Below are 11,305 nucleotides of genomic sequence, written 5' to 3' on the forward strand. Positions count from 1 at the left end.
TTTATAAATAGATTAGTAAATCCAAACATGTATTTTGATACTTTTAATGGTTGATTTAATTGGAAATACTCATCAATTTTCCTCTAAGTTTCAAGATCTACATAGCTATTTTCCCATAAAAAAACTATCCATACGTACCTATAATATAACAATATAATATGTAACACTTTATAAAAATTTAATATATAGAAACTTTGTATATGCTCTATTTATTATCGATGAAACAAAGCAATCACCACAAGGAAAAAGGCCATTACCGGCGACAAAAGTCGCCAGTAAATGTCCCAAAAGTCGCCGGTACTGATAATAGCGGCGACGCGTCGCCGGTAATAAGTCGCCGCTACTGCCTCGTCACTATTGATCATTTGTCGCCGCTATTAGTATGTCGCCGCTAATAATGTTGTCGCCGGGAATGACATTTGTCGCCGGTAAAAGTGTCGCCGGCAAAAGTGTCACCGGTAATGAGCTCTGTCGCCGGTAATTTTTTTTCAATTTTTTTTAAAAAAAAAATGATTTTCGTTGCCGGTGATAATATCGCAGGTAAAAGTGTCGCCGGTAATAACAATATTCGATTAAATATCAAAACCAATAGTGTCGACGCTAATTACAAAACAAACATCCTATTAAATATCAAACATAACAGTGTCAAACAAACATCCAAAATACAATTAAATATGAAAAGTCATACTATCCGAGTAGCAAAACAACAAAATTTTTACAATCTACCAAGTAGCAAAACGAGACAACATATGCAAATAAAACCCATTCTTACATACCCTCATCGTCGTTCCCATCGTTCCCTTGATTATTTTGGGATTGAAAAAACGAATAAAGCTCATCCCTACATGCCGGGTCGGCGAGCATTGCACGAAGATTTTCCAACTACATAATTAATAACAATATATATAAACTTATAAGTTAGATCGTCAAACATAAACAAAAACTATCAAAATACATTGTTATTTTTAAAGTAAGATAGAAAACCAAATTACCAAACTTTTTAGCAAATAACCACCACAAAATCAAAACTACCAAATCAACATGCATTTTACGATGCTAAAGTAGATTGCTATTTTATCTGTGATGGTTGTGATGGTGGTTGTGATGGTTGCGAAGGCTGTGGAATCGTCGGGAGACCAGAAGGTTTGCGGCCAATGCCTCTAATGTGGCCACGTCGCTCTCCTAATACTTTCTCGAACGTAGCTCTTTCTTGAGTTGGCGTAAACTCACTTTCACCTTGAGTTTGTTCTAGCAGCTCTTCAACTAACCGATTCTGTAACTCCCAAAAGTGAGTAACAATCAAGTATAAATAAACATTTAAATATATGATAAAATTATAATTAAATACTTACATATTGTTGTTCCGATTCAGCAGTAACAAATACACCATTCTTATCGGTATGAGTTTTGCGAAATGTTTCCACTCTCTTAAGGTTCTGTTTAAGTTTAAAAATTAGATTATATTTTAAATAAATAATTACATGTATCGTACGGTACCTTCTTATAGCAAGTACTGCTATACGAGCTCGAACCCCCACGATTCACAATTGTTTGCTTTTCACGGATTTTTTTGTTCCTTTCTGAAGCAATTTTGTGTTCGTCAGTTTGAAAATACTCAACTGTCTTCTCCCAGTTATCAACAAGCATACCATCCGGAGGATTTGCCAATGCTCTCGGGATATCTTCATACCCTCTGACCATCTTGAAATATTCTTTAGCGTCGGCTTTACGCTCTCGAAAACCTCTTAACAAGGCTGCTTGAAAACTCTCTGTCAATAAAGTAGCTTGTGCATCCTGGTACATTTGATTGAGATCAAACTTTGTCTACAATAAAAAAAAAAAAAAAAGTTAACCAAGTAAGAAACAATTATAGTTAAACCTATAAAATGAAATTATCAAAAAAAACTTACCTTTCTTCAAGAAATGGAGGTACCTAGAAATTGATCCCAAAGCTTTAACCACTTGCTTGGAACAATGCTTCTAATCCAAAACAACACCACCAAAAATAAAGAATATGAGCAATTTATTATCATTCAATCACTACATAACGCTACAAATCGAAATTCATACAACATAAAAATGAAATCATCAAAATAAAACTTACCTTTCTTCAAGAAATGGAGGTAGAAATTGATCTCAAAGCTTTAACCACACCTAGAGACACTTGCTTGGAACAATGAGGGGAGAAATTTGCTTGAAAGAAGCAGATTGAAGAAGAAATCGGCGATATGGTGAAAGAAATCGGAAGCAAACAGAAAGGAATATGAAGAAATGGATGTTATCTGCGTGCATTTTTTTTTATCTGTGATGACCAATAGCGGCGACACCTTTAGCGGCGACGCTTGGGGCAATACCGGCGACAATCAGTAATAGCGGCGACAAACGGGAGGGAAGGGTACCGCGTCATTTTTAGCAGACTATTAGCGGCAACTTTTTTTAACCTTTAGCGGCGACATCTGTGTCGCCGGTATTAGGTTAGACCGGATAAGGCACCCCACCCGTTGGATTGGATATATCATCGAACGGTTGAGATGCAATAGAGGGGGAAAGTGCGGATTCGGGTGACAACCCTTTAGCGGCGACACTATTAGCGGCGACAAGGGTCTTTACCGGCGACTCTAGCTAACCCTTTAGCGGCGACACTATTAGCGGCGACAAGGGGCTTTACCGGCGACTCTAGCTTGAGTCGCCGGTAAAGACCCTTGTCGCCGCTAATAGTGTCGCCGCTAAAGGGTATATTTCTTGTAGTGAATTCTTTAGTTATACGATCTTTTTCTTCTTTCTTCAAAAACCCTTGAGACAAAGTGAAAATAGTACATGTTCTCACGACATCATTGTCGAAAATGTTGAAAAATCCATTGTTCATTACTAAACTTCTAATATCAGTTATGGTTAACAAAGTGTATATTTTCTTCCCGAGAATTGATGTTGCTGAAACTTAGATGTTTTGTTTTGAAATATGATAGGTTTTCTAAATAATTTGTGCTTTTTTCTAATACCAACCGAAATGAAATCTCATTATCAAAGAAAACTCCTTTGGTCCATATGACATTCTGTATTCTCCAACTTGACAATGTATTTTTTCTATTTCGGTTATTTCTGATATTGATATTGCACTGAGATGTATCTATTTTTTTTAACAACTTCTTAGTACCAACCAAAAACACAACAAGAAACTAGAAAGACACATAAACACAGTTACATATTGGAAGAAACAATATGAGGGGTATTCAACGACTTAGTCCACGAAAAATTACAAGACTTCTTCCTGTTGGCAATAACAAAAAATGAAAATCATACCTCATGAGTCAAAGATTACACTTTGCTTAGGCTTGATGTGATAAAAAAACAAGCTTATTCCTAAAGCTCAAAAGCGCGCCATAGCAAAGCCCCTACTACTGCATCAAAGGCTTTGATAGCCTTCGGATTTCCTTGAAAGTTTTCCACCATATTCTGTAACCCTTCGTTACAAACGGTAATGTCCCCACCGAAGAAAACATCACAATCATGAAACAAGTGATGGACAGATTAAAAAAAAAAAGAAAAATCAATTGCAATTTAATACCTATTAACTGAGGTTTCCTCTCACTTTTCTAACATTTACATTATTTTCCTAAAACTATATATAAACACGTCCTAAATATATTAATCACGAATAAAACATAAAGTAGATAACTTACAAAGTTTTGGTGGAGTCATCATAGAGAGTAAGGAGAATTTCTTCAAATTGAAAAATGCAAGTTGCTTCCAAGTTTTGAGGTTTATATAATTTGGGCCCAAATTGCACGCTTTTAAGGTGATATATCATGTGATTATGTCCAAATCACTTCCGAGTCTAATAATATGCAATTTTGAGGGGTAATTTTGAAAAAAAAAAAATTCATGATTTTTGTTCACCTTTCTCACTCACTCTATTGAATTACGGTCGGGTTTTGCAAAAAAAACATTTCGACTGGTCTGTAATTAGTGGTTGATGGCCGACCGCTATTTCTCCATAAGAGTTTTATCAACCCTTACATCTTATAATGTTATTGGCTAATTTTGACTAAGACTGTTGGGTATGAGCAACGTCCATCAAAACGTTTTTGCGTATTATAATGTACAAACACCTTCCCCCTTCACTATTTTTGGACGTTATACGTCCGCACATTGCTTTTCATTACCACCATAACTTGCATTTAATGTCGTTTCCTTTTTTTCTCTAAAAACCACACCTCAGCCTAAATAGTTAGATTATTTGGCTATTTTTTTAATGATATAATATATATATATATATATATATATATATATATATATATATATATATATATATATATATATATATATATATATATATATATAGGTTAGGGTTATTTTGTTTTCACTATCTATTGTGTGCATGTATGAGTTGATTCTAAACCAATCATTTTAGTTATTTTAAGAAAATTAATTAATGCATATTACATGTTGAAGATATAATGAATATTAATTATATCTTTAGCATTTAATATGTATTAATTACTTTATTAAAATAACTAAAATGATTGGTCCAGAATCAGTCATACATGCACATAATAGATAGTGAAAACATTTGAACCTAACTCTCTCTCTCTCTCTCTCTCTATATATATATATATATATATATATATATATATATATATATATATATATATATATATATATATATATATATATATATATATTTGTTAATATTTTAACTAATTAAGCGATACAAATTTACACATTCAGGTACCCATGCAAAATTAATAAAAGCACTAGCCGGAGATGGAATGGAATCTCTCTCTCTCTCTCTCTCTCTCTCTCTCTCTCTCTCTCTCTCTCTATAGAAAGCAATAAAAACTTGAATCGTCCATAAATGCTATTGCATCCTCTCACGCTCGGCATTAACTCCTCTTTCTCTGGTTGCAACTTCTCTTTCAATTCTCTCCACCTGTTCCTTTCCTCTCTCTCTCTCTCCCTCGCTTCATAATCTCCCTCTTTTTTTCTCATCGGTTTCTCTCTCTCTCTCTCTCTCTCTCTCTCTCCTTAAATTCTATTCACGAAAGGTATATCATCAATCAAATTTCCCTCGTCTGAAAACACTCTTTTACCCTGTCAAAAGTGGTTTTCCGTTGACCCTTTACACTCTTTTACACTGGAGTACTCTACAAAAGCAAGATAAAAAAGCCAGTAAGTTTGTTGCGTATAAATATATATACCACCTTTCTTGACTTGCTGATGTTATTGTTGTCTTTTCGATTCCGCACACAAATACTTCCTTTTTTCTCTCACTTTTTCCGTTACTTAACGTTTGATGTTATGGAGATACCAGTGTGTGAAATGAAGGTTTTTTGGGCTAGATTTTCTCTAATTGGGTCTTTGAATGGAATACGTAAAAGGAAGAAAGATGGATTGGAGCTTTGACATTGTCTTTATTTGCTAAAAAGTCCAAAAACTGTTTGTATTCGTCAATTCTAGTCCTTTTTTACTCTTCATATTAAGTCATTCACTCAGTTGATTTACCAAAAAGATAACCTAAAACCAAAAGAAACTCTCTTTCTAGAGAGAGAATTTTTTGGCTAGGGTTTGTGAATGTTCAGAAACATATATTTTTTTGTCGGATCATGTCTATATTATTTTTTCTGTATTGTTAAGAACGATCAATAACAATGGTTCGGTTTTGATTGTGTTTTAAACTTCTCTCCGTGATAAGGTTTGTGTCCTGTGACAAATTTCAGTTTATTTTCTTTCTTCTTTTTCTTCATCTTCTTCACACAATCTTGGTTTCATCCATTAAGTTGTTGCTCATAGCCTCATAGTAACTTTTTTTATTTATTTAATTTGTAAAACGAACAGTGAAGTAATTTGGAGATCTGCTGATGAGCTTAGTTGACATAACTTCTTTAATTCTTTCTGTTATTTTCAACCATAATCCTTTTCGATAAATTAAGAAGTATTTTAGAGAGAGAGAGAGAGAGAATGGTATTCAACTTTTCTTGCTTTTGAAGTTGACTTTTTTCTCACAGAAAACCATAGATCTGTTAACCCCGGATAAATTCATTCGAGTCCCTTGGTTTATGCAAATTCCCATGGTCTAATTCCATTTCTTATGTTCTCTTGATCTCACCGTTTTTTTTTTCCTTGAATTTCTTTATAAAATATTAATATCTGATATGACCATTTCGTAACTTGTAGTTTGCTGTTTGTAGATTTGTATACGATACTTCAAGTAAAACCCCTTAGAAAGAGGTGAATAGAAAGATGTTTCAACCGAACATGTTTGAGAGTCATCATCATATTCTTGATATGAGTCATAAAGCCCAAGAAAATGAACTCGACATGTTAAGAGATGATGATTATGAGAGCAAATCGGGCACTGATATCATGGAAGCTCACTCCGGCGATGAACAAGATCCTAATCAACGACCCAACAAAAAGAAACGTTACCATCGTCACACTCAACATCAAATCCAAGAAATGGAATCGTATGTTCTTTGCTAATTAACCCTAACAGATATATTCTTCTTCTTCTTCTTCTTCTTATTATTATTATTATTTTTATATTGGTAAATCAAGATTTGGTGTAGTAGAACATATACAGGAACACCTTCCTAGGTGTTTTACAATTTGAAGTTGGAATTGATTGATTTCTTCACACTTTTGTGTAGGTTTTTCAAAGAATGCCCACATCCAGATGATAAGCAAAGAAAGGAACTTGGCAGAAGATTAACCTTGGAGCCTTTGCAAGTCAAGTTTTGGTTCCAAAATAAACGCACTCAAATGAAGGTGATCACTAAATTACATTTTACAGCTATTTTTACCAAAATATAGCATATAGTAATCAGGAAATATCAAGCTTCCAGTTAATTTATGCAACTTTTCTAACATACTAAACTTAGCTTGATACCAAAGTTGTTAATTTCTTCTTGATTTAGGCTCAACACGAACGACATGAGAACACACAGTTGAGGAATGAAAATGAAAAGCTACGATCTGAAAACATACGTTACAAAGAAGCCCTTGCGAATGCTACTTGTCCAAACTGTGGAGGTCCTGCTGCTATCGGAGAGATGTCTTTTGACGAACAACATTTGAGGATAGAAAATGCTCGGCTACGTGAAGAGGTATATGAAATTTTCACACCCTACAAGATAAATATATTTTTGTTGTTTGTATCAAGATATAGTTAATTCAAAGATAGCTTTGAGTATTCAACTAATTTGGTTTTTTTTTTTTCCCTAAAGATTGATAGGATATCGGGAATAGCTGCAAAATATGTTGGAAAACCAATGTTGAGTTACCCAAATATGTCGCCTCATGGTTCAACTCGCTCACTTGACCTTGGGGTGTCTAGCTTTAGCCCACAACAGACTATGGTTGGAGATATGTTTGGTGCGAATGACCTTCTTCGGTCAGTTTCAGGCCCAACTGAAGCTGACAAACCAATCATAATCGAATTAGCAGTTGCAGCGATGGAGGAGCTAATAAGAATGGCTCATGCTGGTGAACCATTGTGGGTTCCAAGCTCGGATAACTCATCCGAGACTTTGAGTGAAGACGAGTACTTGAGGACATTTCCCCGAGGGATTGGTCCGAAACCATTGGGATTGAAGTCCGAGGCTTCAAGGGAATCTGCGGTTGTCATCATGAATCATATCACTCTTGTTGAAATTCTAATGGATGTGGTACGTACAACTCTAATTTGATGAAAATAAATATTTTTTAAGTTGAAATATTAATTGATTATGATCTCACTCTTTGTCTTGCACAATGATTTTTTTTTTCAGAATCAGTGGTCGAATGTTTTTTCTGGCATCGTTTCAAGAGCAATGACCCTGGAAGTGCTGTCAACTGGAGTTGCTGGCAATTACAATGGAGCTCTCCAAGTGGTAAGCAAGTTTGGTTTAAAATCATAAAAATTTATTAATGGTTCATTTAATTGGAATAAAAACTTTGTTTATTTGGTAATGGAGTATATATATACCATTTAAAAGTGAAATGATATCTTGTATTTTGTTAATTTTTTATCTTACCTAAAGGGTAATTTTCCTTATTGGTAAGCAAAAAAGTGCAATATAACGTTATTTATTTATTATCTGTATATGAATTACTATATATACGAAGCAAATATTTTTTAGTTTCACTATTTTAATTATATTGCAGTTTTTTTTTTTAAATATAAAATATTTGTTTTATTATAATCTTATTTGGATTTAATTGAAGGCCAAATTTCATGAATATGACCCTGTTTGGATTTATTTATTAATTAATTTAGTGTTTAACCACATAAAGAATTTATATCTAGTTTACACGCTGAGTGGTTTTTTTTTTTTTAAAGAATGAAACAGTAAGTTTTATTCCATTAATCGTTGCAAAAAAAAAACGGAAAAGTATTTTTAAGGTTGAAAATGGTTATTTTTTAAAATTAAATCGAAAAGAAAGTTTTATATATTTGAAAGATAACTCTAAAATTTTCCAACTAATAGTGGTTTTTATAAAATTCAAAATTTTACAAATTGGTTATCATTGAAACAAACAAAAATAAACTCACATTGCTAAAAAAATTAATATCTTTTTGTGGTTAAACTAAAGGAAAAAAAAAAAAAAAAAAAAAACTAGAGTGGTTTTTATGGCATTTTCTTTTAATTTAATAAGCATTTGCTAAATAATTCATTATTACATTTACATAGTGTACGACTTAGTCACATTACATTTATGTGCACAACAAAAAATCATAGGAAAATACATTCTATGCCCTAATTAAATCTACTTACTTATATTTGTATATATTATTATAATGTCTCTATGTTTAATTTATCAGATGACAGCGGAGTATCAGGTTCCTTCACCACTTGTTCCAACCCGAGAAAACTACTTTGTAAGATACTGCAAACAACACGCCGATGGTACTTGGGCTGTAGTCGATGTATCTTTAGACAACTTGCGGACTTCATCAATTTCAAGATGTAGAAGAAGGCCTTCTGGTTGCTTGATTCAAGAACTTCCCAATGGGTACTCAAAGGTACGTACAATTTCTACACAATATTTAAAGATTCGAAAGATTTAGTAAAAGAAAAAGCTCACTACGAAATCAAAGTTATCAAGAACTTCCCAATGGAGTTATTAACACATATTTGGTTTTTGATTTGTAGGTCACTTGGGTGGAACATGTTGAAGTCGATGACAGAGCTGTTCACAGTATCTATAGGTTACTTGTTAACTCCGGCCTTGCATTTGGTGCAAAACGATGGGTAGCAACTTTGGATAGGCAATGTGAGCGTCTTGCTAGCGCAATGGCTAACAACATTCCTGCAGGAGATGTGGGAGGTTAGCACTAATCTATAAATTAATAATTTTGGTTCTTTTCTTAACAAAATTCAGATGATTTGGTGTCATAAAATATGTGATTCTTCAATCTTCAATCATTTGTTTATTTCATTCGACAGTGATAACCACTCCAGAAGGGAGAAAGAGCATGCTGAAGCTGGCTGAGAGAATGGTTTTGAGCTTTTGCAGCGGTGTTGGAGCTTCAACTGCACACACATGGACAACTCTGTCAGGTAGTGGGGCTGATGATGTCCGGGTTATGACCCGGAAAAGTATGGACGACCCGGGTAGACCTCCAGGTATTGTGCTAAGTGCTGCAACTTCCTTCTGGATACCCGTTCAACCAAAACGGGTTTTTGATTTTCTAAGGGATGAGAACTCTAGGAGCGAGGTAACTATTGAAGACAAATTTAGAGACTTTTATGATTTTAATCTTCATAGCATGGAGTTAAATCGTTAATTAATCTATGATCTTTGTTATAACCAGTGGGACATTCTTTCGAATGGTGGATTAGTTCAAGAAATGGCACACATTGCAAATGGTCGTGATCCAGGAAACTCTGTTTCCCTTCTTCGTGTTAATGTAAGTTTCATCTTCATCATGAACGTAGGTCTAGAAAACTATATGTGTAGTTATCTAACATTCTAACCAGTTCATTGACATTTGACTTGTGAATATTATAGAGTGCAAATTCAAGCCAAAGCAACATGCTCATATTACAAGAGAGTTCAAGTGATTCTACTGGATCTTATGTTATATATGCTCCAGTAGATATTGTAGCCATGAATGTTGTGTTAAGTGGGGGTGATCCAGATTACGTTGCTTTGTTGCCATCGGGTTTTGCTATACTTCCTGATGGACCTGGACAAGATCAAGGAGGAATTCCTGAGTTAGGTACTGGTGGATCGTTATTAACGGTGGCATTTCAGATTTTGGTAGATTCGGTTCCTACAGCGAAATTATCACTTGGATCGGTGGCAACAGTTAATAGTCTTATCAAATGCACAGTCGAAAGGATCAAAGCTGCAGTAGCTTCTCCATGAAGACATTCATGGGGTTTTTTTTAAAGGTACAGTAGTCATCTTTCTTCGGTTGAAGGTTATTACTTAATTATTCCCTTGTTTTTAATTATAATGAGCGTTGATTGTGGGCATTGCAGAGAGTGTTTAAGGGAAGTGGAGATGAAGATGTAGACAGGCAGTGTTCACTCTTTCATCTTTTGAACAAAATGGAAGAAGTCAAGAACGCACCTAAAAACGACCCAATGAAGTGTGGTGATTCTGTCAATCTGAATCTGAAGTAACGGATACAAGAAAGCATGGTGTGATCAACATCCTTCAAGGGTTATGGGTTCGGGTATTGACTTTGCCTATCTTGAAAGATGAAAGCGTAAACTAAGACCTTGTCATAATTAAAACTTCCGGATATTTTCTTTTGCTTAATTTAGGGATTTATCAGAGGTTTTTTTTTTTTTTTTTCTTATTGTAATTGTGTTTTGTAGTATTTGGTTTTTAGTCTCAAGACCGTATTTGGTTTCTAGTCTCCGGATCTTTAATCCTAACTAACGATTCTCTACTTTTTATTAATTTGGTATCATCGTATTGTTTTTTGCCCAAAGTCTATAGTCATTTATTGTCTACATCATATGCCTATACATGGATCTTTGTATGTCTAGTGGTAACAAAAACACCTGAAATCTGGAGTGGATTGTTAGTAATTTTTTTAACTTTAACTCACATTTATTATATAATAAATTTACTATTCAAATTGGCTATTTTAGGTCATCTAACAACCAAAAGTATACTAAAGCAGGAATCCTAATTTACACTATATATATATATATATATATATATATATATATATATATAAGAAAATGAAAAAGAAACAAAAAAAAAAAAGTCATGTGGCAAAATGAAGGAAAAGAAGATATGTGACAAAATAAAGCTTTCATTTATATATATATATATATATATATATATATATATATATATATATATA

The 11,305-nt window shown here is 33.8% G+C and overlaps 2 protein-coding genes across 6 annotated transcripts; one reads left to right on the forward strand and one right to left on the reverse strand.

The window, feature by feature from the left end:
- Positions 1-1,069: 1,069 nt before the first annotated feature.
- LOC145098629 (uncharacterized) lies at positions 1,070-1,803 on the reverse strand. Its single transcript, XM_079036253.1, has 3 exons — positions 1,498-1,803; positions 1,353-1,436; positions 1,070-1,273 (listed from the first exon to the last, which is right to left on the reverse strand). Exons 1-3 carry the CDS (start codon positions 1,801-1,803, stop codon positions 1,070-1,072), a joined length of 594 nt encoding a protein of 197 aa, XP_078892379.1.
- A 3,208-nt stretch (positions 1,804-5,011) lies between these two features.
- On the forward strand, positions 5,012-10,893 carry LOC145102138 (homeobox-leucine zipper protein MERISTEM L1-like). 5 transcript variants are annotated; one of them, XM_079039501.1, is made up of 12 exons: positions 5,012-5,169; positions 6,175-6,464; positions 6,648-6,765; positions 6,915-7,103; positions 7,224-7,664; positions 7,767-7,868; positions 8,801-9,001; positions 9,132-9,306; positions 9,426-9,697; positions 9,794-9,889; positions 9,991-10,376; positions 10,467-10,893. In XM_079039501.1, the coding sequence occupies exons 2-11, from the start codon at positions 6,241-6,243 to the stop codon at positions 10,348-10,350; spliced, it is 2,178 nt and encodes a 725-aa protein (XP_078895627.1). In that variant the 5' UTR covers positions 5,012-5,169; positions 6,175-6,240; the 3' UTR covers positions 10,351-10,376; positions 10,467-10,893. The 5 variants fall into 5 exon arrangements, with proteins under 5 accessions (XP_078895627.1, XP_078895626.1, XP_078895630.1 ...); XM_079039500.1 differs by having other exon boundaries at positions 6,189-6,464; XM_079039504.1 differs by lacking the exon at positions 5,012-5,169 and adding an exon at positions 5,235-5,436 and having other exon boundaries at positions 6,189-6,464.
- Positions 10,894-11,305: the final 412 nt, after the last annotated feature.

The sequence above is a fragment of the Lactuca serriola genome, chromosome 4, assembly GCF_051521515.1.
Source record: "Lactuca serriola cultivar US96UC23 chromosome 4, Lser_US96UC23_V15, whole genome shotgun sequence".
Classification (NCBI taxonomy): Eukaryota; Viridiplantae; Streptophyta; class Magnoliopsida; order Asterales; family Asteraceae; genus Lactuca; species Lactuca serriola.

What these genes read in the sequence shown, in the direction of transcription:
- LOC145102138 (XM_079039501.1), top strand. Translation starts at nt 6,241, where the DNA reads ATGTTTCAACCGAACATGTTTGAGAGTCATCATCATATTCTTGATATG. An exon ending in ACAATGGAGCTCTCCAAGTG is followed by an intron (nt 7,869 to 8,800) that starts GTAAGCAAGTTT and finishes TTAATTTATCAG; the next exon opens with ATGACAGCGGAGTATCAGGT. An exon ending in TTTCCCTTCTTCGTGTTAAT is followed by an intron (nt 9,890 to 9,990) that starts GTAAGTTTCATC and finishes TGAATATTATAG; the next exon opens with AGTGCAAATTCAAGCCAAAG.
- LOC145098629 (XM_079036253.1), bottom strand. Translation starts at nt 1,803, where the DNA reads ATGTACCAGGATGCACAAGCTACTTTATTGACAGAGAGTTTTCAAGCA. An exon ending in GCAGTACTTGCTATAAGAAG is followed by an intron (nt 1,437 to 1,497) that starts GTACCGTACGAT and finishes AAACTTAAACAG; the next exon opens with AACCTTAAGAGAGTGGAAAC. An exon ending in CTGAATCGGAACAACAATAT is followed by an intron (nt 1,274 to 1,352) that starts GTAAGTATTTAA and finishes TGGGAGTTACAG; the next exon opens with AATCGGTTAGTTGAAGAGCT.